The sequence below is a fragment of the Narcine bancroftii genome, chromosome 5, assembly GCF_036971445.1.
Source record: "Narcine bancroftii isolate sNarBan1 chromosome 5, sNarBan1.hap1, whole genome shotgun sequence".
NCBI lineage: Eukaryota > Metazoa > Chordata > Chondrichthyes > Torpediniformes > Narcinidae > Narcine > Narcine bancroftii.
In genome coordinates, this window is record NC_091473.1 from 215,622,121 (window position 1) to 215,647,537 (window position 25,417).

Consider the following 25,417-nt stretch of genomic DNA (forward strand, 5'->3'; position numbering starts at 1 on the left):
ACCCGCCTCACGGACCCGTCCCCTGAAACCCTCTGGGATCAGTTGAAGACTACCATACTGCAATCCACTGAAGAGGTACTGGGCTTCTCCTCCAGGAAAAACAAGGACTGGTTTGACGAAAACAGCCAGGAAATCCAGGAGCTGCTGGCAAAGAAGCGAGCTGCCCACCAGGCTCACCTTACAAAGCCGTCCTGTCCAGAGAAGAAACAAGCCTTCCGTCGCGCATGCAGCCATCTTCAGCGCAAACTCCGGGAGATCCAAAATGAGTGGTGGACTAGCCTCGCCAAACGAACACAGCTCAGCGCGGACATTGGCGACTTCGGGTGTTTCTACGAGGCTCTAAAGGCTGTGTACGGCCCCTCACCCCAAGTCCAAAGCCCGCTGCGCAGCTCAGACGGCAAAGTCCTCCTCAGCGACAAGATCTCCATCCTCAACCGATGGTCAGAACACTTCCAATCTCTTTTCAGTGCCAACCGCTCAGTCCAAGATTCCGCCCTGCTCCAGCTCCCTCAACAGCCCCTAAGGCAAGAGCTGGATGAGGTTCCCACCCTGGATGAGACATATAAGGCAATCGAACAACTGAAAAGTGGCAAAGCAGCAGGTATGGATGGAATCCCCCCAGAAGTCTGGAAGGCTGGCGGCAAAACTCTGCATGCCAAACTGCATGAGTTTTTCAAGCTTTGTTGGGACCAAGGTAAACTGCCTCAGGATCTTCGTGATGCCACCATCATCACCCTGTACAAAAACAAAGGCGAGAAATCAGACTGCTCAAACTACAGGGGAATCACGTTGCTCTCCATTGCAGGCAAAATCTTCGCTAGGATTCTACTAAATAGAATAATACCTAGTGTCGCCGAGAATATTCTCCCAGGATCACAGTGCGGCTTTCGCGCAAACAGAGGAACCACTGACATGGTCTTTGCCCTCAGACAGCTCCAAGAAAAGTGCAGAGAACAAAACAAAGGACTCTACATCACCTTTGTTGACCTCACCAAAGCCTTCGACACCGTGAGCAGGAAAGGGCTTTGGCAAATACTAGAGCGCATCGGTTGTCCCCCAAAGTTCCTCAACATGATTATCCAACTGCACGAAAACCAACAAGGTCGGGTCAGATACAGCAATGAGCTCTCTGAACCCTTCTCCATTAACAATGGCGTGAAGCAAGGCTGTGTTCTCGCACCAACCCTCTTTTAAATCTTCTTCAGCATGATGCTGAACCAAGCCATGAAAGACCCCAACAATGAAGACGCTGTTTACATCCGGTACCGCACGGATGGCAGTCTCTTCAATCTGAGGCGCCTGCAAGCTCACACCAAGACACAAGAGAAACTTGTCCGTGAACTACTCTTTGCAGATGATGCCGCTTTAGTTGCCCATTCAGAGCCAGCTCTTCAGCGCTTGACGTCCTGCTTTGCGGAAACTGCCAAAATGTTTGGCCTGGAAGTCAGCCTGAAGAAAACTGAGGTCCTCCATCAGCCAGCTCCCCACCATGACTACCAGCCCCCCCACATCTCCATCGGGCACACAAAACTCAAAACGGTCAACCAGTTTACCTATCTCGGCTGCACCATTTCATCAGATGCAAGGATCGACAATGAGATAGACAACAGACTCGCCAAGGCAAATAGCGCCTTTGGAAGACTACACAAAAGAGTCTGGAAAAACAACCAACTGAAAAACCTCACAAAGATAAGCGTATACAGAGCCGTTGTCATACCCACACTCCTGTTCGGCTCCGAATCATGGGTCCTCTACCGGCACCACCTATGGCTCCTAGAACGCTTTCACCAGCGTTGTCTCCGCTCCATCCTCAACATCCATTGGAGCGCTTACACCCCTAACGTCGAAGTACTCGAGATGGCAGAGGTCGACAGCATCGAGTCCACGCTGCTGAAGATCCAGCTGCGCTGGATGGGTCACGTCTCCAGAATGGAGGACCATCGCCTTCCCAAGATCGTGTTATATGGCGAGCTCTCCACTGGCCATCGTGACAGAGGTGCACCAAAGAAAAGGTACAAGGACTGCCTAAAGAAATCTCTTGGTGCCTGCCACATTGACCACCGCCAGTGGGCTGATAATGCCTCAAACCGTGCATCTTGGCGCCTCACAGTTTGGCGGGCAGCAACCTCCTTTGAAGAAGACCGCAGAGCCCACCTCACTGACAAAAGGCAAAGGAGGAAAAACCCAACACCCAACCCCAACCAACCAATTTTCCCTTGCAACCGCTGCAATCCTGTCTGCCTGTCCCGCATCGGACTTGTCAGCCACAAACGAGCCTGCAGCTGACGTGGACTTTTTACCCCCTCCATAAATCTTCGTCCGCGAAGCCAAGCCAAAGAAAAATCTCTAAATTTAAATTTGAAATTTAAATCAGCTACTTGATGGTTATTCATTGCCCCATCACAATAAGACTCATACTGGAGACTAAAGGCACTTTTAGGTTGCCAAAATCCCCCTATGTAAAGCCACATATTATGCCCATATGTGTCTGTCAGGAGGCCACTTGAAAGCACAGGAGGTGGATGTGAGGCAAACTTTGTAACCCTCCTCCAGGAGGGATAGTCGCCGGAGTACTGAGGACCCCCGGCACCTGAATGCAGCCGCCTGAAAGCGAATGCTGAGGGGATGACAATATGCTGGTGAGCGCTTGACAGCTCCCCTCGCTGCTGCCCTGCCCGCTGGCACAGGACGTCAGGGCAGGGGCAGTGGGCATGGGCTGTCAGTGCTGGGGCAGCCAGCACGGTCAGTCAGGGTTGAGGTGACCGGCGCGGTCAGTCAGGGTTGAGATGACCAACGCGGGCTGTAGGGGTTGTAGGGCTGTAGTGGTTGGGGAGGACGGCGCGGGCTTTAGTGGTTGGATTGGCCGGTGCGGGCTGTAGTGGTTGGGCCTGCCAGTATGGGCTGTCCCTATACTGATCCCACTTATGTGGGACAGATTAATTTGTTGCTTTCCAATGCAGGCACCGAACACCAAATGTTTGTTGATAATCTGCCCACAGCCACGCCAAACCTTGAGTGCTCTCCCCACAGCCCTTAATCAGTCCCAACACTGTGGGGCGGCCGGTGTGGGCAGAGCAGTGGGATCAGTGTGGGGACCAACATGTGGCTATGGGGAGAGAGCAGAGCAGTGGGATCAGTCTGGGGACCGACATGGGGCTAGTTTAATTGGACGGTAATGTTTGGTGCACACATTGTGGCCAAATGGGCTATTTCTGTGCTGTCCTGTTCTTTGTTTTAGATATTCATTATATTTAGTGTTTGCATTTCTCTTTGATAAACTAGCTGGGTTTTTATTTGCCACCGTGATGTCTTTTGCTAACTGGTTCATGTGTAAATTCTTCTGTACCATATATTTTTCCTAATGCCTCTGCTAGTTCAAACTCTCTGCCGGTCTGATTCCTCTCAGAGCACTGAAGGTTTGACTTGGCTGTCGGCAGATTCTCAACAAACATTTGGTGCTCGGTGTCTGCATTGGAAAGCAACAAGTTAATCTGTCCCTCATAAGTGGGATCAGTATGGCAACAGCCCACGCCGGCCACCCCAGCGCTGACAGTCTGCGCTGCCCACCCCAAACCCTGTAGACCACCCCACCTCTGACAGCCTGCCGCCCCAACCCTGACAGCCCGAAGGGACAGGAGCCAGAGTGTGCTCCGAGGCACCTCCCTTGCAGCTTTCCCTTTCAGATGGCCAGCGCTGCACTTTCAATCGCAATAGATATTCACCAAGAGAAATGGTTACTTAAACAAACCTTGCTTTTAATTATTTTGAAACATGAAAATAGAAGAAAACTTTAACTTATCGCTATTGACTTACTTAACCTAACTTAACCCCCTTCTAATTCTAAGCGCACGTGTATGTAATGTGTGTGTAAGTTCTCTGGTTCTCAGTCCAATCTCACTTCTCATTCCTCCAAGTTCACTGATTGCAGGCAATTCTTATACTGTGCACAGAATTTAACATTTATGAAGTTCACCAGGCTTTGGTGCTTGAAAGGTGAGGTTCTTGTCGGTTTTCAGAGAGACATTTGTTGTACGATGGACACCAGCCACCTCAGTGTCTCGCTGATGAAACTTATCCCCTGTGACAGTACAGGATACAATCACCAATGTATATTTTTCTATATTTTTACAGAAAGTGATTGGCTGAGAGCCGGAGCCACACCTACTGGCAGGTCATAAAGGGCTGCTCTGGACTGGTCGACCTCAATGTACTACGCTCCAGTCTTTTGTCAATAAAATCGTAGCGCGTCAAATGACTCGAAGACTTGTTGACTCAAATCAAGGCTCATGGACCTTCTACCTCCCCAAACCCAGAAGGTACTCAAATGCTGCCTGGGTTTTTTTTTCTTATTATGCTCAATGAGTCCCACAGTACCCTGACAAGGCACGGCCTAATTAAGTCCACCTCCTTCCCCTTGTCAGCGGAAGCCAGACTGTCTTTTGACCGCATCAAGTCGGATATCACCGTGGTCACTCTGTTCGCAGTAGACATATCCTTCCAGGTGGAGACCAATGCGTCTGACTTTGCATTGGCAGCCACCTTAAACTAGGCCGATAAGCCTGTCACCTTCTTTTCTAGGACCCTGCAGGCCCAGAAAGCCAACACTAATCTGTTGAGCAAGAGGCCCAGGCCAGCAGAGAGGTCGTATGTTGTTGGAGATACTACCTCGCTGGCAGGCGCTTTACACTCCTGACCGACCAACGCGCAGTCTCATTTATATTTAGTGGCAGCAGCGGAGTAAGATCAAACATGACAAGATTCCCAGATGGAGAATCAAACTCTCTATCTTCAACTACGACATTCAGCACAGGCCTGGCAAACTCAATGACCCGCTGACGTCCTTTCCCATGGGACATGTGCCAGTGTACAACTGGACAGGCTGAATAGATCCACGAGGAGCTCTGTCTCCCAGAGGTCACCAGGTCTGCCCACTTTGTAAAGGCCCACAACCTGCCTTATATGGTCGAGGAGATCTGCTCCATGACCCGAGCCTGCCCAGTATGCACTGAGTGCAAGCCCAATTTCTTCTGGCCCGAGAAGACCCAGGTCATTCAAACCACCCAGATCTTCGAACATCTCAGAGTGGACTTCAAAGGGCCCCTACTGTCGATGAACCGTAACACCTACATTCTCACAGTGATACATGAGTTCTCCTGCTTCCTGTTCGCTATTCCCTGCCCAGACGTGATTGCCTCTTCAGTCATAAATGCATTCCACAGCATCTTCGCCATTTTCGGGTACTCCAGTTACATCCATAGTGACTGGGGGGTCCGCGTTTATGAGTGCGGAGCTGAGGCAGTACCTCCTGGAGCATCGAGCAGGACCACGAGCTGCAACCCACATAGTAATGGACAGGTCGAATGGGAGAATGCCACCGTCTGGAAAGCAGTCACGCTTTCCCTCTGGTCCAAAGGCAGAATGTCCTCCCAAATGCCCTACACTCCATCAGGTCCCTGTTATGCACTACCACCAACGCTACTCCGCACGAATGTATATTCTCGTTCCCGCGGAAGTCGGAACCGGGAACAACTGCACCAGCATGGCTGACGGTCCCTGAACCTGTCCTGCTGAGAACTCATGTCCGCTACTCGAAAACAACCCTCTAGTCCACCAGGTAACGCTGTAACATGTGAACCCGCACTATGCCTATATCGAGTACCCGGAAGGGCGGGAGGACACGGTTTGGATAAGGGACCTGACCCAAGCCAGGTCTAACATTGTCACGTTCCAACCCCAACCTCCATTCAATCCTCCCCTAGGTTACATGCAGGGACAGTGGGACCAGCAGCACCTCGCAGATGACAACGGCAGCAGATTGGACCAGTCCTCAGCCAACGACGTCTGTGTACTAGGCGAAACTGCACCCACACCCGGGGTCTCCAGCAATGATATTCTGCCAGCTACCCCGATCCCGGTGATCATGTGAACAATCAGGCCTCCCGACTGTTACAGCCCGTGAACACTGCATGATATACTTTCCACTTTTTCTTTTATTCACTCCGAGGTCAGTTCCTCAAGAAGGGGTGAATATGATAATACAGGATACTATCACCAATGTATATATTTACATATAGTAATAGTGATTGGCTGAGAGCCGGAGCCACGTCTACTGGCAGGTCATAAAGGGCTGCTCCTAACCAGACCCAGGTCAGTCTGGACTGGTCGACCTCAATGTACTACGCTCCAGTCTTTTGTTAATAAAAGCCTTGTTAATAAAGTCAACAAGTCTTTGAGTCATTCGATGGGCTACACCCCCTTCAGGTTTCTCCAGATGCCCAGCCACCTCACTGTCTCTCTGACAAAACTTGCCCCCTTCAGGGTTCTCCAAATGATAACGTCTTTCTTTCAGGTCACCACAGAGTGCCTTTTCCTTTCTCTTCTTGCAAGTGGAACATTAGAGAGCCAGTCCTCTCCTCTTGTATGAACCACAAGGGCTTTGACCAGGCTAAATCAAGCACTTACAACCCATCTTTCACATGGGGTTTTCCACAAGCTTGCAAGCTTGTCCTGTTCCAGTCCCAGCTGCTGTTGCTGGGTGTAATACTGGAGAAGTAATCTTTGTCTCTCTCTCTTTCTGAGAGAAAGTCTGTTTTACTCTCTCTGCTTGCAAAACCACATGACCCACTTAGACCAGTAAGTTCTCTTCCAGACAGAAGGCGACCGACAAGATCTTTCATTTGTTGCATTTTTGTAAACAACAATCCATTCGTCAAGTCTCTTGGGCACTCTCTGAATCTCTTGCAAAGACTGTTGGCCCTGACATGTCTAGCAAATGGCAGAGCTCCAGTATTTTAAATAAGATCTGTTTTAAAGTGTTTGTATGTGACCTACTCAAACAAACCTTTCCCAATTTATCTCCCAAAAACTATCTATATATTCTGTCACACAGGGAACAACATCTTTGACTCCAAGTGAGCCGATTTTCACTGCAGAGGAGCTGCTTCTCAGAACCCTTTTTTCAGCACGAAATAAGTACAGTTCTGTTTCTTTCCAAATTAACCTGAACAACTTCAAAGTCAATTTCTTTCAAAATTTATTGTAGAAATAGAGGACTGTTACCCACTGTAATTAGAGATTAGTCAGTTTGGCCAATGATTTGAGAATGTGGCTTCAATCAGCAGTGCCCTGATATGAAGAATTGCAAGGTGTTCAGCCCTGTCCTGCAGTCGTGACACCGAGACACAGTCACAGTGTCCAGTGCCCCAGGTAAGGTCACCATCAGAAAGCCTGGCAGTGTTGGGACTATTCCCCTTATTGTTAGAGAATGCTGATCCTATTCCAATGGCTAATTATATTCACCTTTTGGCAGAATTTAAACAAACACTTTGCCAATTTCTGCACTTGACTGAATTCACTGATTGGAATGAAAATGACACAGTTGTTGCTTTTGCTGCCAAGTGTTTCAACCAAACGCACAGGAGGAGACAGAGAACCAGTTGGATCCCTGTGTTCAGTCTCACCAACCTGCCGCAGGTTCAGGTTTGTGAAAGGGTTCGCCACCCTCCCCCATCCACCCGCATTATCTCCTGCCCGTCAGGCTCTGGATGAGAAGGAGGGCTTCCAGTTCCCAACAGGAGTCTGACCAGAAAAATGATCTGGTCCTGCAGTGGGTCAGTGGGCTGAGTGACAGTGAGCCAACATTGTTCACAAATAAATGGGCAAGGAATAGGGGGAGTGTGACTGGGGATTGCTCCTCCCTCTCTTTCAATCATTTTTATTGTTTTTTATAATAAATACACAACAATGAAGAGAAGGGAACAAAACTGAAAATACCTGTACACGATCACCTATCGAAATTTGTGTGTGTGTGTGTGTGTGTGTGTGTGTGTGTGTGTGTGTGTTTTGTCCACGTGGCTTACAATGCCATCACCTTCTGCTGCTGGTAACCCTTTATATCCTTTCAGCCATGTCATGAATATGTCCATGATTGGTTACGGAAGCAACTGAGGTCATTACAGGACACTGCACATCATCATCTCCTGCTGGGTTCAGTTCCCACCCATCGTGTCTTCAGTCTTTCTCCTGTCCTTCTGCCACTCAGACTTCAGGCTGCAACATGTGGCAAACAGTTTCTCATGAGAAACATTTGCAAACGCCTCAGAAAACTCCTCTCAATAAATTCCTGTCTCAGATACTTTAATTGCCTCTTTAATAAGTTCATTGATGTTCCTAAGTTATGATGAGACCTACAAAAGATTAGTGCTGGATAACAATGAGGAGTGAGGTCTCATAGAGTGGGAATAAACCCAGTGAATCATGGGAAGGTTCCCCCTCTGTGAGCCTCATCCTGCTTTACTCTCACATTCTATTTTCCCTCTTTGATTCTTCCACACGCTATTTCTCTCTCAGTCAATTTTCTTCCCACTTCAATTTTTGCTTCTGTTTGCAATTTTCTCCGTCTCCATCTCCATTCTCCTGAGAAGAACAATGGAAAAAAGGAGCAAGAGTAAACTACCAAGCACTTCACGTCCACCCAGCCAGTCAACCTGAACATGGCTGATCCACTTTGACCTCAACTCCACTACTGTGCCAGTTACCCAAAGCCCTCAATTCCTTGCTGGGTTTCAGAGGTACTTTTCCTTTCAGTGAGTTTAACTGTGCCATTGGAATGGAACAGCTTTCTGGTTTGGAAAACAATTCTCTTGAGGCAAGGTTAGCAGAGCTGGGACTTTTGACTTTGGGGTGTAGAAGGATGAGAGGAGAATTGATAGAGGTCTACAAAATTATGAGAGGCAGAGATTGGGTGGAAAGCTAGCACCCATTTCCCAGGACAGGATCAGGAAACCCCAGAGGACATATGTACAAAATTAAGGGAGGGAAGTTTAGGGGAGACATAAAGGGCAAGTGTTTTTTACACAGAGAGTTGTGGATGTCTGGAACACCTTGCCAGGGATGGTGGTAGAGACTGAAACATTAGGGACATTTAAAAGACTCTCAAGGCAAGGACATGGATGAAAGGAAAATAGAAGGTTCTGGGGTAAGGAGGGTTTAGAACTTTTTTTTGGAAGGAATACATGAGTCGGCACAACATTGAGAGCTGAAGGACCTGTACTGTGTGGAATTGTTCGATGTTCTATGTTAACAGGTCCTGACATTGAAGAGTCCCTTTATTTTATTTCACATTTATACACATGGTGAGCATCAGCCATGGATTCCTCAAACAATGAGGACCCCTGTTGGACACAGTTGTCACGTGTGGCTCAGTGGTTAGCAATGGCACCTCTTGGACTGAAGGTGATGGATTCTAACCTCTATCTAGAATTAGGCTTTGAACAGAGGGGCTTTTTCAGATAAATCTCAATAATCTCATGACGAGCCCAAAAGAAGAAAATAAGAGCGTTCCCCAGGACCCTGAGCCAATATTTATCACTAAACTAACAATTAAATACAGAAGATCCAACCGTATTCGATTGGTTATGTGAAGTCTTGCTTCAAGAACATTGTGACAATTGGACTGGGAAAGTCGATGATCTGTCAGCTCACATTCTGTCACCCTGACAGTCACATGACACAATGATAATGGAGTTATCGACTCATAATCACAATCCATCCCTGTCCATTAGTCTCCGGCGGGTCCAGGTATGGTGCAAGGCTACCCAATGATGGAAGGTTTTGCACATCATCGATCCAAAGACACCAATTTCTCCCAAAATGTGCATTTTCCACACAGCACATCCCACATCATTCATTTCCTGCCTCTCAAAGCCCATCAGCAAAGCACACGCAGAATCATGACATTTTCAAGTTACATTTATTGAACTTCCAAATGATACATGAACACATCCATTGATTTGACACATCTTGAGATCCCAGATCATGTTTCAATCTGATCAATGTCTGTAAAGCCATACAGATGCTGAGAAATTTGTGGCTAATGTAATCCTCGAGTCTCATTTTGTTCTCAATGGTTCAGAAATGTCCAGATCTTAATCATGATAGAAAGTAAAATGATCTTCTTGGACAGTTAATTTTCATCAAACTAACAAAACCATTGAATCGTGAGGTATTATGCACAAGAGGTAAAACTATCAGTGAGAACAAGTGAGACATTGACCGAGGTGGGTTTGCTGTGAGATTTATTGATGCTTCTGAACAGATTAGTTGTGAGCGACTCATGTCCCACCACGCAGGAGAAAGTGGTGCCATGATCCCACTCCTCTGGAGAAACCTTCAACTGACTGGTCATCATGTTCCAGCCACTTCTGGGGTCCTCGGTCACTGGCTGGTTCACGTAGCCAGTCTTCAGAAGGATGTCGTTGGCCATCCAGGCCACGTAGATGTCTGCAGGAGAGAACTTCTTGACTAGGCACATCAGGGTTGCAGACTGATCGCCCTCTAACTCTTCTGATGAAGGGGGGAGGAGGAAGATGTGAGGAGAAGTCACAACTCCACCTGGGAACAGAACGAACCTCAGTTAGGTTGCATCTTTCAATAATTCTGTGCTGAACCCACACATTGTGCTTTCAAACCAACATGGGCAACTTCTACATCTTGAGGGATTTCACTTTACCTGACACTGGAGCCTTTTCCCTTTCTACTCATTGTTGGGATGTGCAGGGTGGAAGCCTTGACTCGGACACATTTTAAAGCTTCCAGAGAGGTTTGTCTGTTTCGTTTAATCAGTGGAAGCCACTGATCACAGAGACTCCACAGAAAGTGGGTCAGACCATGGACTTGACTCATCCTGTGCTGTTTGGTCCATCTCCCCCTCTGCTTCAATGATCTGCTGAACTTCAGTCTGTGCCTCAGCCTCCCTGCCCTTCCACCCACTGCCTTGACTCAGTCTCTCCCTCAGGGTTTGAAAGCTGCAGATCCTTCTCCCTCGACATCATCACAGGAACTCACCCCGCAGCTGAGTTTGGTTTTGGATGAGGCTGCTGTGGTGATTTGGGGTCTTACTGGTTTTCTCTGGAGGCTTCAGTCTTCCTTTGCTCCTTAATATTCTCTGACCAACATGAGAAGACCTTCTCCAAGGCAAAGAAGAATGTGGGGAGTCTCATGGAAACTATAACATTCTGAACTGATTGGACAGAATCGATACTGGAAGAATGTTCCTGATGGCGGCAGAATCCAGGAACAAGGGTGACAAGCTGAAGATGGTGTGAGAGGAGGAATGATAGAAAGGAGAATGGTGAACCTAGGGAATTCTCTGCCACAAAGAGCAGTTGAAGCCCAGTGAGTAAATATATCCAAAGATGAGCTGGATATTGTTCCAAGGGTAAAAGTTCAAGGGGCATGGAGAGAAGTCAGGAATAGGGGGCGCAATTTGAATAATCTGCTTTGATCATATTGAATGGCTAAGCAGCAATGAAGGGTTGAATGGCCTACTTCTACTCTCTAATTTTCCCTGAGACAACCACACTGCTGAATGGTGACATATGCTTTGCTTCTGTACATTACACAATGTAAATGACAAAACCTCAGTATTTATTATCATTCCTCTACTTGCTTAGATCAGAATCACACCAAGCTCTCTCTTCACGTACCTGTGGCCTTCTTAATGGACCTCTTCTCCGGTGTTGGCAAACTCTTGTCCTCCACCACGCACGAGTACTCAGTTCCTATCTCCCACTCCGCAGCGGGCACCGTCAGTCTGCTGATAATTATGTCTTCACCTCCGTTCCTATTTGGACCCTGAGTTCTCACCCCATCTTTTCTCTCACTTCCATCCACTTGCCAGGTTACCCTGAATCCCTCTAAATCACCATGGACCACCTCACATAGAATGGTCGCCGTCCTGTTCATCCAGATCTCTTCGAAGGAAGGTTTTCTTAAAGTGACTGAGGGGCTGGTATCTGAACAGTCAGCTGGGAGAAATGTCATAATTATTATTTTGTAGAGGCTCACTGGAGGCTTAATCGAACCAGCTCAAGAGGTTCCGAGTGATGTCATGATATTATTTGGAACGTACGGTGTTTTCAAAATCTGCGCGTGACTGTTTGAGTAAAAGACTTTTACTGAACTTCAACTGGACTATGTCTGATCATTTTCTCATTCTTCAATACACGCTGTAAACCAGTTGCTACAATTTCACCATTCCCCAAAGGATAGGGCATCACTGGTGAGACCAACATTTCATATTCATCTCCAGCAAATCATTCGTTGGTCGCATCAGATCAGTCGAGACTTATCTACATTGATGGAGGAATGAGATTTCCCCAATTGAGCAGACAGGGTAAACCCTTGTCAGGAATATCAATGAACAAATTTGTCTCTGATGTAAGTTGGACAGTTTCAAGGACACTTAAGCTGTTCCCAGCCACTTATTAAAACAAAAACAGAAAATTCCAAACAATTCAGGCTGCACCTGTGCAGAGGGAAGCAGAGCTAATATTTTAATTCAGAAATATTCCAGCAATTTTCCTTGACATTTTTAAAATTCAAGCAGCATCAGAAATAGTTGATCTTTATTACAACTGTTAAAATGCATTTGGCCTCCATGAAGTGTAACTGAAATCTCTTGCTGCTTTCTCAGAACGTTTTGTGTTCAAGCCGTCCTGCAGAGGCTTCCACATTGCCCAGGCTAACTCTTCCCATGCTGGAGCAGAGTGCTGTCCTGATGCAGATTCAGTCACGGCTGAGGCCATGACCAGAGGCCCAGATTACATTCAAAGACAGAAGGAGAGACCATTTGGAAGAGGGATATCCGGGATCTCCAGGGCACCTGGCCAGTGAAATAGTTTGTATTGTGCTCAAGTTATGAAAGCAATTATTTCTCTGGCCAAGATTCTGGAGGATCCGTTCAGTCATCAAACCATAACAGGTCTGCACCATGTTTCTGTCTGGCACAGTTTATAGCAAAAAGCAAACAATGTCAACAATGGAGTGGGTCGGGACCTTACCTTGGAGGTTCCTCGCTTCCTTTGTGATGCTGGTGTTGGAGGAGGGATGAGACACCGTGCAGCTGAAGATTGAGCCTGTCTTCCACTCCTGTGAACTCACCGTCAGGAAGTGGCTGGCACTGAAAGTCCCATCCTGCTCCAGAGCAGTCTGTGTCCTGCTGGTGTTGGAGGAGATCAGGGAGTGACCTTTCTTCCAGGTGACATCAATGTGGTCTGGGTAGAATCCCGAGACCACACACTCGAGGGTAGCCACATTCCTATGCTTAGCCTCTTCGTATGGTGGAGGCAGCAGTCTGGCCACAGGAGGTTTTGTCTCAACTGGAACAGAAGAACAAAGAAAACATTGGACTCTTTCTCACATCATCACTGATGTTTGTTATTTAATCAGTGATTTCTTACCCACCTTTGGTGCTTTTTGTCCATGCTGAGACTGGTGAGGATAAATGATCTTGGGCAGAACACATGTACTCCATCCCGCTGGACCACTCCTCCACGCTGGTCTGGAGTCGGCTGATTATTGTGTTTTGGAACCCTTTCCTTCTGGGCTGTTGGGTCACAGCTGCATCACTTTTATCCTCTCCGTTCACCTCCCAGGAGATGTGGACTTTCTTCGGATCAGCAGAGATGACTGTGCACACCAGAGTAGCTGTTTTGTTGATCCATATCTCTTGAATGGAGGGATTTTGAATTGAGACAAACAATTCTGTGGATCAGAAAGAGGAGATGTCAGAATTGTAGTGGAAACTTTTCTCTTTGTGATGGAAAGTCAAAGCAGATCCAAGTGCATTGTGGCAGTGAACTGGAAACAAGGTAACAGAAACTCGCAAGGGTGGAAAGGTGTGCTGCAAATGTTGGCTGGGAAAATAAACTCAGTATAAAGGACCTGCCAAATGGGTTTAATCGCCTTCCCCACAACTGTGACCACAAGGTTCAGAGCAGGGACTCGATGGGAGGTGAGAGGCTGAACAACATTTTGATGCTGCAAAGCCAGTCACAGGTTTGTGGGAAGCCAGAAGAGAGGGAAGTGGGCATATTTCTCATCAGAGACAATTCAATATCTTCTTCACATGGAGCCCCTGTGGAATGAGTTACCTCCACTGAGCATTGTGAATCAATGAGAATCCTTTTCTCTGGACTGAGGCTGGGATTCCCTCAGTTTGTATTCAGTTAATAAATGCATCCTGGAATAAAACACTCTCTTTGGTGGTGGGGATTATAAAGTATTTGTGCTGTTATAAAACCCATCTGGTCCACTGTTGTTCATCACCAGAAGAAATCTGTCATCTATACCTGGTCTGGTTGCATGTGACTCCAGACCTGCAGTTACATGGCCAAGCCCTGGTCCAGCAAAACCCTCAGTTCAAGAGCGATCAATGAGGGACATGAAATTGTGAATGAATATGATTCCTCTGTGACGGAGCTTTGGGGGCACCTGACATCTGGGTTTGAATCAGTTTTCTGTGAGTGTGCTCCAGTGAAGTGGTGCGGTGTTTTAATATTTGAAAATAACTATTTGAAAGAAAGATGTGGACAACTTGCTCTCCAGCAACAACAGAGCAAACCATAAATCTGGAGAATAACAGAAATCTCCCTCATGCTGCACTTTGGGAAATTTTTGGAACAGATGTAGTTTCCCCGTTTCATTTTAGAATCGTTTGTTTCCTGTTTTCTGCAAAGCCACTGGTCTCCTCAAGCACCATCGTCACATCAGTTAAACTGCAGTTCACCATTTACACAATCAGTCACTTTGGTCCACGAGGGCTGTGTTTGCTTTCAAACACTTTTCAAGGAGGGTGATTATGTTTGTGTCAGGGTTGAAACCTTCACGACATTCAGCGTAAATTCCTCTATGGTATTTAGAGCAGATATAATGAACTCTGTGCCTGTCTGGCAGGACACATTTCATTTGATGACATATGATGTTATCTCTTGCTCAACCCATCTTTCTTTTAACAAGTGTTGAGCAATTTAAAAACATATGACAGGTACCTGGTGTTAGTCCAGATAAGATTTCTCGCAGTGTGTGGTCTGAAGTTTGTAAAGTGAGGTGTGTGGTGTCAGGGTTATTTCTTTCAGAATATTGGTTTAATCAGTACAGTGATGTTGTTGAACGTTTGTTTGTTGTTCAGTGCCATCCCATATCAATGACAAAATCCAATGCTCAGCCATCTCTGGTGAGAGGCAGTTCCCCCTCATAAGTCCTCACAGTGTCAAGATAGCTTTCCTTTTTGCAAAGTGCTGATATTATTCTATTAACCTTTGGGTGATTACACCCACACACTCCCCTCAGTGGCATTCCTTGTGATCACTGAGTTTCTCTCTTGGACTGAGTTCAGTGTCCAGGAAGTGAGTGAACAAAATGCTTCCAATGTTTGCTGTCCATCCCTTTCACACCAAGCGCGTGAGTTTGGTCAGGTCACTGGTGGGGTCCTGTGGTTTGTCTCACTGATTTGTCACAGGCCCCTTTTCTTACAGGTTGTCACATTCTGTAACTGAGCCAAGGTGACATTTCACCCCTGTATATCTTCAGCACCTCCTCCCCAAGCCACTGGCTGAGATGTAGTTTCTGGTTCTTGCTGACCTGGAAAGAAGGTGGTGAAGGGAAGTGGGGCTGGGATCTGAATCACACTGAACCAGCAATGTCCACAAATGAATGAGTGTACATGTGAGGTGTGGAGTGGGGATGGGGCAGCTTGAATTGATGCCTTGTTCTCTGCTGCACTTTGATCTCAGTGGATATGGTGGGATAGATTTGAATCCAGAAAATGGATTGTAATAAAATTCACTGACGAATTCCACATGCAGCCAATCACTTTATTTGACACTTTCCTTGTGAACAATGATACGGTCGGGTGGTACCATCAGAGAATGTCACATTGACATTAGTCTGCTGGAAGAATATCGGCACACACGTCGAACAGCTGGGACAGTTTTTATCTGAAAATGGAAGATGCATAGATTTAACCATTAGATATTCTCTCCTCTACTGGCTGCACTGAGAAAGGAAGTAGCTCCACACAGTCCCGACCTCTATTCTCTGCATTCACCATCTTTTAGGGATGAGATAATGAAAACCAATGATGACCTGTTGTCCCAAGTTCTAATCCCAGTGTTTCTGAGGGGTTGGCCAACAGAATAATAATCCATCTTTGTGAGTGGATGACGTGCCAGGGAGATTCCTGGGATACTGTGGAGATAGACTGTGGAGATTCATTCACTCGGCTGGAGCTATTTTTCCAGAAACTGAGACTGCAAAGTGAAAAGTGAAGGTGGAGATCTTCTCCACATGGTCTATCGGTTGGGACACATCTTGCTTGATGTCCCATTTCCCTTTCACTCCACACAGTAACCACAAGAATTATGTGGGAGTAAGTGCACAGGAGACTTAAACTTTCACTTTTGCTGTACAACAGATTGGGTTAAAATTAGTGACGGAAAGGGTTGGATTGAAATGTAGAGGGAATAAATATCACACCTCACTCAACAGGACTCCCATCGGGGACATGAATTGAGTGGAGGTCAGCTAGTTGAATACTGTAAGTAAATTAATTCTCCTTCAGACACCACTCACCCCCCTGATATCTCATGACGATCTTCTCACTGAAGCTGGAAGGTTTATGGGTCACTTCACAAGAATATTCTTGTTCGCTGGTCCATTCATCCACAGACAAGGTCAGGTAGGCAACAGTTTCAAATCCACCATCAGTTTTCATGGAAGGGAGAAGAGTGCCCACTTGCTCTGATTTGCCTTTTTTCCAGGTCACCTGAATCTTGTCAGGTGAGAATCCAGATATCACACAGCCTAGGATAGCAGTTGTTTGATTGCTGAGAACCTCCGGGGATGGAACAAGAGGCATGAGCTTTGGAGATTGAGCTGTAAAACAATGCAATGTTAATGCAATATTACTGATGGCATAACTGGCCACAGTGTAGGTGGACTCCATTCCCCAACTCCATTTGCAAATGCCCCAACAGCAGCCCACTCTACAAATCTGATCATTACAGATGGCCTGTCGTAGGATGGATCCTATCGTGAGATGTTGGGTAGAGCTGTGATTGGGAGATCAAGGTGTACAACACAGGCCTCCCCAGCATTATGTCCCACACTGCAGTGTTGAGGGGGTTGAACGAGGAAGTGGCCTGTGTGGGCAGACTATTGGTGATCTGATTGTTTGGTGGAATGGCTGACTCCAGATCCTGTGGATATGAGCAGATGGGGTAGAACAGGACATTAGGGAAGCACAATATTGAGGACAATCAAAAAGAAGAACAGATGGACAAGAGGAAATTATTTGGTTTTAATGGCAATGATTTGCTCACATCTTAGAGGTGATGGATAAAGGTGAGTGGGGGATGTTGATTCTTCAGTTCCCTTCACAAGGAGTGTGAGTTTTGCAGGAACAGTGACTAATGTCTGTCTGGTTCCGTGTGGAGGAGCTAATCTGGGGGGTGATGCTTGGGCCAGGTGGTGGGGATGGTGCAGAGTCTTCTGAAATTAGATAAATGAGTGGATACAATGGAGGCTGTTCAGCACAGATTATTTCCTGTACATTCCACCAAAATTCAGTTTCATTGACTGGAGGAAACTGCCTCATTCTCCGTCTATTTCCACCTAATTTCTCTCTGCCTTTTTTGTGCGCTACAGCAGCACTGGCTTGTAGGAATGGAAGAAATGAGTAAAGGAATGAATGGACATCCTTGAACATTTTTTGACAAAGGTTCCTGCTCTAGTTTTATCTCTCGACAGTAATGTAGTTTCAAATAGCAAATCAAATCTCATACTAACTTTCAGCGAATATTGGTTTTGTGCTTGCTGTCACGAACTCGGTTGACTTGTACCCTGCCTTGCAGTAGTAGATATTGTTGCTTTTCCAATCCGCCGCAGGGACTCGGAGCAAGCTGCTCATTGTGTACTTTGCATTCTGCCCCAACACTGCTGGATATTTCTTGATTCCGTTGGTGATGTCCCCACTGGCAGTGGACCATTTCTGGATGATGCTCTCAGGCTGATAATCCTTGACCAGACACAGGAGGCTGACCACTTGGTCAGATTCTCTGTGGCAGGGAGGGGCGATGAAGACTGACGGTAATGACTCAACCTCTGAAAAGTAAATAAATTCACAGACAGTCCTGTCAATAAATGCATGACCAACAGATGAAGCAAACATCCAATGTCATTTCCAAATTCATTTACCGTGTTACAGAAATTGCTTCCCGACTTATGTCTCAACAGAGAGTATATGTCTCTGAGGGAGAAAGGCATGGAATAATCCAAGGAACAGCAAAAGGCAGCTCGGTTAGTGTAGTGGTAGCACAACGCTGTTACACCACCACCAACTGGGGTTCAAATCTGGCGCTGTCTATAAGGAGTTTGTACGTTTTCCCTGTGTGTGTGTGGGTTTCCTCCAACCATTCAAATTGTACCAGGGTGTGTAGTTCAATTGGGTGTATTTGGGTGGGACAGGCTCGTGGGGTGAAAACACTTGTTACCGTGCTATATGTCTAAATTTAATATTCAAAAATCCCACAGAGGAGATTTAAGCATGGCATATAAGGTGACTCTCTCCTGCAGTACTGAGGCAGTGACCCAATGTCTGACGTGTGGGATTTTGATCAAAGTTGCACCAAATCTCTCCCTCAAATGCAACGAATGATCCTCAGTGAATGTTTTGCACCAGAATATTGTTCACAGAAAAAAGGAAGAATTTGGCAGGAAGGTTATTGTATAAATCAGAACATTTCACCGGTAATGTTTTTGCATGGAATGAAGTTACACCGGCCTGAATACCTGAACCTCGTCAATATGAAATGTGTGATATGGTGGCACCTGGGGACTCTTCTTCTGAAATTCAATTGAACTGACCCCACAGTGAATTTGTTCCTGCTTTACAGGTTTTCCAAATGTAGTGGCAGAGGAGCTTGATGAAGCAGGAGGGAATGTTAACATGGATAAGAAAGGAATTTGGAAATCCATTAGCCCAGTCCTGAGTAAATGCAGGAATCTTGGAAGGTTGAAAGGTTCACGGAATACACAGCTCCCAGTGTCCAGAGAGGAAATGCACAAGTTAAGAGGCAGAATCTACTTGAAAGATCTGGTTCTCATTTGACTGGAAAAGTGCAACCAATGATCATGTGGTTACTTCAGCTAATTCCTGGGCATTAATGGGTGCTTAGGTTTTCATTACTTTAATCTTCTCAATGGCTTGAAAAGTTGTGAATCATTTCTTAATGTTCAGTGTGTGACAAACGACATCTCCTCTATTTCCTCCACATCTGCTCCAACTCCCCCTCTCCTCTTCTCCACATTTTCCACTTCTCCAGCCTCTCCATTCAACAGATCAACCTTGGTGATTTCTGCCACCTTCAATGAGCTTCCACCACCAGGTGCATCTTCCCCTTCCCTTCCATTTCAGTGCTCTGAAGGGACTGTTTTCCTTGCACCTCCCTTGGCCACTTTTCATCTCCACATTTCACTCCCCTTACAGCACTCTCCCTGCAACCACAACACTTGCTTTTTCCCCTCTTTCCTCACTCTCCATGGATTGTTTACAAATAAAGGGATATCCAGCAAGTGGGATTCCAAATGTGAGATAGGTGGACTTCAGGACCAACATGATCCTGTTAAAACGCAGGATAAAACTGGTAGGAGGAGGGAACCTTGGACAATGAGGGATTTCAAGGATCTGGTCATGGAAAGACAAGGAGGCACATGGACAAGTTGGGTTGAAGGGTTGGTTTCTGAGCTATGACTCCATGACAGATTTGATAGCAGGAGATTTTGTTTTGGCCCATTGTCAGAATTATCTGGAGCAGAGTTGTGGGCAAGACTAGTCTTGGCCACCAAAATAGAGTCACAGAGTCAGAGAGGGTTGAAACAGTCCCTTTGGCCCTACTTGCATGCACTGACCAGAATGTCTGACCCACACTCATCCCACCTGCCTGCTTTTCATGTCTTTCCCTCCAAATTTATCCATGTATCAATCCACATTTTTCTTAAAACATGCCTCAACTTCCTCTTCTGCCAGCCCATTCCATACAGCCACCACCCTCTGTTTAAAAAAGTTATGCCTCATGTTCTATTGGATATATTCTGCGAATGAAAGGATAGTGAGCAAACTTTGGCCAAGATTTCAATTAGGTGGAAAATAAAATTACAAAATATTTACTTCACAATAGTTTCCTCCAGTAGATGGAGGTGAAATGTTGAACTGCAGTGCACAATGGTGCAGGAGAAACTCAGCAGGTCACTCAGCACTGATGGGAAGTAAAGGGTAACCAGCATTTCAGCCCTGAACCCTTTGTCAAGGTAATGAACAAAAAGCAGTGTTGATATCTTGCTTCAAAGACATTATTCAACCAGATAGCAATGGCCATGATTCCCAGGTGTCAGCTTCTCTGAGGATCTGTCCTGGAGCCTCCATTTTGATGCAACCACAAAGAAGGTTCCCCAGTACCTATACAACCCAGACCTGTGTTGTGGTGAAGTGTCACAGGACAGGAGGTAGCTGGACCATAACTACACTCAATGGGCTGAATGGCGCTGGTCTGGCCTGCTATTGGGACTCTCCCCACCCTGCCACACAGGAAAAGGTGGGACCTGGCTGGGCCTCAGGATGTTGGAGACCTGCAGTGAGGAGCACCAAGACCTCAACACCCTATGGTTTCATTTCTGGGTCTCTGGGCCAAGAACACCCTGACACAAAGCAAACCTGGGTTAGCAAAGCTGTCATGTAACATAACAAATTTAAATGTCTGAAACATAAAAACTGACGTAAATTCTGCCACAAAAGGTACTTTGTTTAAAATAAGCGATCTACAGTTCACTGAAACCACAAAATGTACCCCGAAGTCCTTCATCACAAATGATCTTCCCAGATCTGCCGACCGAGAGTTCCCAGATGAATGGGGACTGTGAGCCTTTACCAGGCCCAACTTGGTAGGGAATCATAGTGTTGGAATCCCTCTTGTAATCCTGGGAAGCCCAGCTCCATGTGGAGAAGTGTGGTGAATGGCCCACTACATCTCAGTAAACTCTGTACAGTGGGTCTGTGCATGTCCAGGACTAACTGTAGTGCACGTGGCTGCACACTGTTGGTTCCCTTTGGAACTGCCACTCACTGCCAGCACTGTCTGATCCTGGTGAGCCTCAGCTTCATAAGGAGTCAGTAATTCAAGTAAAGGATGATCTGAGGAACCTCACTGCTCTTCATTGATGTCAGCCTTTAGTAATACAGGGATTCCTGGAGCAAAGAACTGGGATCATCTGGATGCCCTCCAGCCAATCAATGTCTGTCCATTCATCCACAGCAGAGTCATTCTTCAGCAGAGGAGTCCCCAGTGGAGGAGAACTTTGGGAACTCGGGTCCCTCCCGACATCACTAAAGCAGACCGTCTGGACTTTTTCCTGGTTCCGTTTGTGGGACCAAGCTGCAGACAAGTTGGGTACAATGTGTCTGCACCTCAAGGGCTAGGGAAGAGTTTGGGATGTTTTGGGGATATGAAAATCAATGAAAAACACAAATGAACTTTCACCAAATAAAAGGGTCAAAATAAAAATGAAAGAGGCTGGGTGTCAAAAATCTGACTGAAGGACTTTAATGAAAGGCCATTGATGTAAAATATAATCTCTGTGTCCCTTCCCACAGAGGATCGGAGAGCTGCCAAGTGTCTCTGGTGGAGAGGCACAATGTCAGTGAGTGGGATTTACATCCAAGGTTCTTCTACATCCCAAGATCTGCAGATTGTAAGTGCAATTTAATAGGGATCAGTGTTCTGAATGATGGTCAGGAGGTGAACTTGGAAAACACATCAAATCGTCAGCAGGGAGTCAAGTGTAGAGGGTTAGAAGCTGAGTGGGTCAGCAGGATGCTGGGATGGAGAGGGGAGAAGTGCTTGGTGGGACAGCAAGGTGCTGGGATGGAGGATGAGGAGCTGGGTGGGGCAGCGGGGTGCTGGGATGGAGAGGGAGGAGCTGGGTGGGACAGCAGGGTGCTGGGGTGGAGAGGCGAGAAGAGCTGGGTGGGTCAGCAAGATACTGGGGTGGAGAGGCGAGAAGTGCTTGGTGGGACAGCATAGTGCTAGGATAGAGGGGGAGGAGCTGGGTGGGACAGCAGGGTGTTGGAGTGGATGGGGGAGAGGAGCCCATTGGACAGCAGGATAATGGGGTGGAGGGGAGATTTTCTGGGTGGGACAGCAGGGTGCTGGTGTGGAGAGGGGAGAGGTGCTGGGATGGAGGGGAGGAGCTGGGTGGGACAGTGGGGTGCTGAGATGGAGGGGAGGAGCTGGGTTGGACAGCAGGGTGCTGGAGAGGAGAGGTGAGAGGTGCTGGGTGGGTTAGCAGGATGCTGGGATGGAGAGAGAAGTGCTTGGTGGGACACCAGTGTTCTGGGGTGGAGAGGGGACAGGAGGTGGGAAGTACAGCAGTGTGCTGGGGTGGAGATGGGAGAGGTGCTGGGTGGGTCAGCATAGAGTTAGGATAGAGGGGGGTGGAGCTGGGTGGGACAGCAGAGTGCTGGACTGAAATGGGTAGAGGAGCCCATTGGATAGCAGGGTGCTGGAGTGGAGGTGACAGGAGCTGGGTGGAACTGCAGGGTGCTGGGGTGGAGGTGACAGGAGCTGAATGGGACAACAGGGTGCTGGGGTGGAGGTGGGTTTGATAACACAGTGCTGGATTTTCCAAAAGAATAACCTGGGGATGTGGTTTGCAGCTCGGTTTGGATTCGGCCTCATCTCAGGAAGTGGAAAGAACATCAGAAAAATTAGGCATTTTGACTCTAAACTCTGAGCCATGTTAATACATAATGTGGACTGAAATGCTTAGAGTTCTCGAGCATCTCTAAATATTGCAATTCAAGAGAAAAGAGAAAGCAAATTTGTTCAGCTGAAAAATCACATCTCAACCGGGTTCACTGGAACCCTGGGGTTATTCAGACTTTAACCGGATCACACATGTGCAGACCTTTTCCCCAGCCAGGTCTTATCTAACAGTTATAACCACGAAAGCAGCCGACAGGAAACCCCGATTCCAGTAACTGGAGAAACCGCCCGTCTCGGGGAGATTCAAGTAATTGCTTCAATATCTCACTGGCCTCAGTGAATCAGCTCAAAGGGCAAATTAATAAAATACAAATGGGAAAGGGTAGAATGGAGAAGTAGGGTCTTACCTGAAGTCACTGTCAGCGAGGTTCCTTTCCCCCAGTAGTCGAGCGCACACTGCTCCGTCTCCCGACTCACCCAATACAGTAACTTCACTGAGCCGTCACCTCCAGTTATCTCAGCCAAGTGTCAGAATGAACCCTGTCCGGACCAGGAGCAGCCGCTTCCCAAATCTCTGTCACCAACTCCGTCCTCGTCTCTTCCTGACGAGCGAATAAAAGCAGCATTTTGGGCAGTTTTCCTGTCTGCGGGCACCGGCTCCCCCGCCCCGCGAGAAACTCAGTCGCCGGCTTTGGGGTGTTTAATTGCCCGCAAATGGACATTTCCTCAAACAGCCGCAGTCAGGCTTCGGGGATGTGACCCTGGGAAGCAGCAATGCGGGATCCGTGGAGACAGACTGCGCTGCAGACGCTCATTTGTCCGGCGGGACCAGTTTCTGCTCAGCTCCCTACCACCGTGACACTCCAGCTAGAGTCACGGTGACACACCGCCGTTCAACAACCTCCGTCCCTCGCTCTGTCTCCGACCCCACTCTCCCCTCAGTTAAACCGTCCCGACACTGTCCCGGCTCACAGATCCCCTCCCATCCACACTGGCCAGGGGGCTGGGGCCGCCGCTTCGTGCTCCTGGTTCCGATACTCCAGTCCCATCCGCGGCGCTTGGCTCCGACCTGTTCTGTGATCGATCCCCTCGTCCTTCAACCACTCGCCTCCTATTGCAGGGAGGGCCGACGGGGGCACAGCAAGGCCGGGAATCCCTGTGGTGATCACTGCTGCCCTCTCACTCAGCGCCCTGAGGGCAGGCGCTCTCGCTGGGTTTTTGCAGCGGTCCAGCCCCGCTTCCTCTCGCCGTGTCTCTCGCACAGTAATAGGTGGCCGTGTCTTCCACTTTCAGCTTGTTCATTTGTAGGTAGAAGTTGTTACTTCGCTTGGAAGCGGTGAATCTGTCTTGGATTCCAGGCGCGTAATACTTGTAACTTTCGCTATCATACGCCACCAACCATTCCAGCCCTTTCCCGGAGACCTGTTTCACCCAGTGCATGTAGTAGCTGCTGAGATCGAACCCTCTGGTCTCACAGGTCAGTCTGTAGGACTCCCCGGGCTTCTTCACCGCTGACGCGACCTGTGTCAGGACGACGTCGGACCGCACGCCTGTCAGTAAAAGAGAAAAGAGTGGATTTTAATGATCGGTTCAACGGCGAGAGAGTCTCCGAGAAGCAGCCGGGCCCGGCCGGGCTGGGTGAAGACACGGGGCACCCACCTGCCAGACAGGACAGAAAGAGAAAGAGATAAGGAGCGATCCCCATCGCCCCGCGCACTGAGCCAGACTTGGACACTCCACAGATCGGCGGCTTCAGCTCAGACCGGCTTTGTCGGGAGCTGCAGTGAGCGCTGTTTAAATGGGGAAGGGGCCAGTGAGAGGGAGAGAGGGAACCGCGGCTTGAACAGGCTCCCACCCACTGAAACCAGAGGGGCAGCTTCCTGTCCCCTCCCCCAGCAGAGATTTCAGTTCCCCAAAAGATGTTTGTCTGTGCAACAGGTGCAGGCCAGTGGTCATGATAAGATCCGGATTAAAGATCTATCATACTTTTCAATTCACTCATATACCCCTGAGAGAGAGGGACTGGTCAGTGTTCAGATATCCCCTCAACCCCCAACCCCCAGAGAGAAGGACAGAGAGACACAGGTCAGTGTTCTGATATCCCCTGAAGGAGAGGTACTGAGAGACACAGGTCAGTGTTCTGATATCCCCCTGAGAGAGATGAACTGAGAGACACTGGACAGTGTTCAGATATGCCCACCACCCCCACCCCCCAGAGAGAAGGACTGAGATACACCAGTCAGTGTCCGATATCCCCCCGAGAGAGAGGGACTGTGTACAGATCTTCCCGTGAGTGACAAAGAGAGACATCGGTCAGTGTACAGATATCTCCAAGAAAAAATAAATGAGAGATACCAGTGAGTATATGAATACCTCGCAATAGACAGGAATTGAGAGGCAATGTTCAGTGTACAAATATCCCCCTGAGAGAGGGGAAAATTTAGAAGAAACATCAGGGGCCTTTATTTTTACACACAGAGTGGTGTGTGTCTGGAATGGAGACTGGTACCATCAGAACATTTGAAAGACTTCAAAAGAAAGATTGTGGATTACAGATATGAGGTGGGAAAAGGCCCTGTACTGTGCTATATCGTTCTATGTTAAATCAGGGCTTGATCACAGACAGCAAAGTACTTTTTGAAGTGGAGTGACTGTTGTCTTGGAGGGACGCTGGGACCCAAATTGTACAAAGCAAGTTTCTGAACATCAAAGAAATAAAGAGAGCAGACAAGCTATTTCAGTGATGCTGGTTGAGGGATCGATGTTGGCAAGGATGATGGAAAATTTCCAAAACCTACATCCACTTCACATGACAGGCA

The 25,417-nt window shown here is 47.6% G+C and overlaps 1 protein-coding gene and 1 long non-coding RNA gene across 2 annotated transcripts in view; both read right to left on the reverse strand.

Annotated features, from left to right (window-relative positions):
* The window catches only part of LOC138765517 (immunoglobulin mu heavy chain-like), a 39,142-nt gene extending 14,748 nt beyond the window's left edge, over positions 1-24,394 (reverse strand). Inside the window, exons 1-8 of the mRNA XM_069942546.1 lie at positions 24,258-24,394; positions 23,779-24,148; positions 23,571-23,709; positions 23,006-23,126; positions 17,629-17,943; positions 16,414-16,716; positions 13,246-13,545; positions 12,843-13,160 (exon numbers count right to left, since the gene is read on the reverse strand). Of these exons, the coding sequence (XP_069798647.1) occupies positions 12,843-13,160; positions 13,246-13,545; positions 16,414-16,716; positions 17,629-17,943; positions 23,006-23,126; positions 23,571-23,709; positions 23,779-24,148; positions 24,258-24,303 (1,912 nt within the window). The 5' untranslated portion in view covers positions 24,304-24,394. The remainder of the gene's footprint in view (positions 1-12,842; positions 13,161-13,245; positions 13,546-16,413; positions 16,717-17,628; positions 17,944-23,005; positions 23,127-23,570; positions 23,710-23,778; positions 24,149-24,257) is intronic.
* LOC138764823 (uncharacterized) lies at positions 18,017-22,998 on the reverse strand. The gene is made up of 2 exons (XR_011358321.1): positions 22,531-22,998; positions 18,017-21,576 (listed from the first exon to the last, which is right to left on the reverse strand). It is a non-coding gene; the product is annotated as an uncharacterized lncRNA (long non-coding RNA).
* Positions 24,395-25,417: the final 1,023 nt, after the last annotated feature.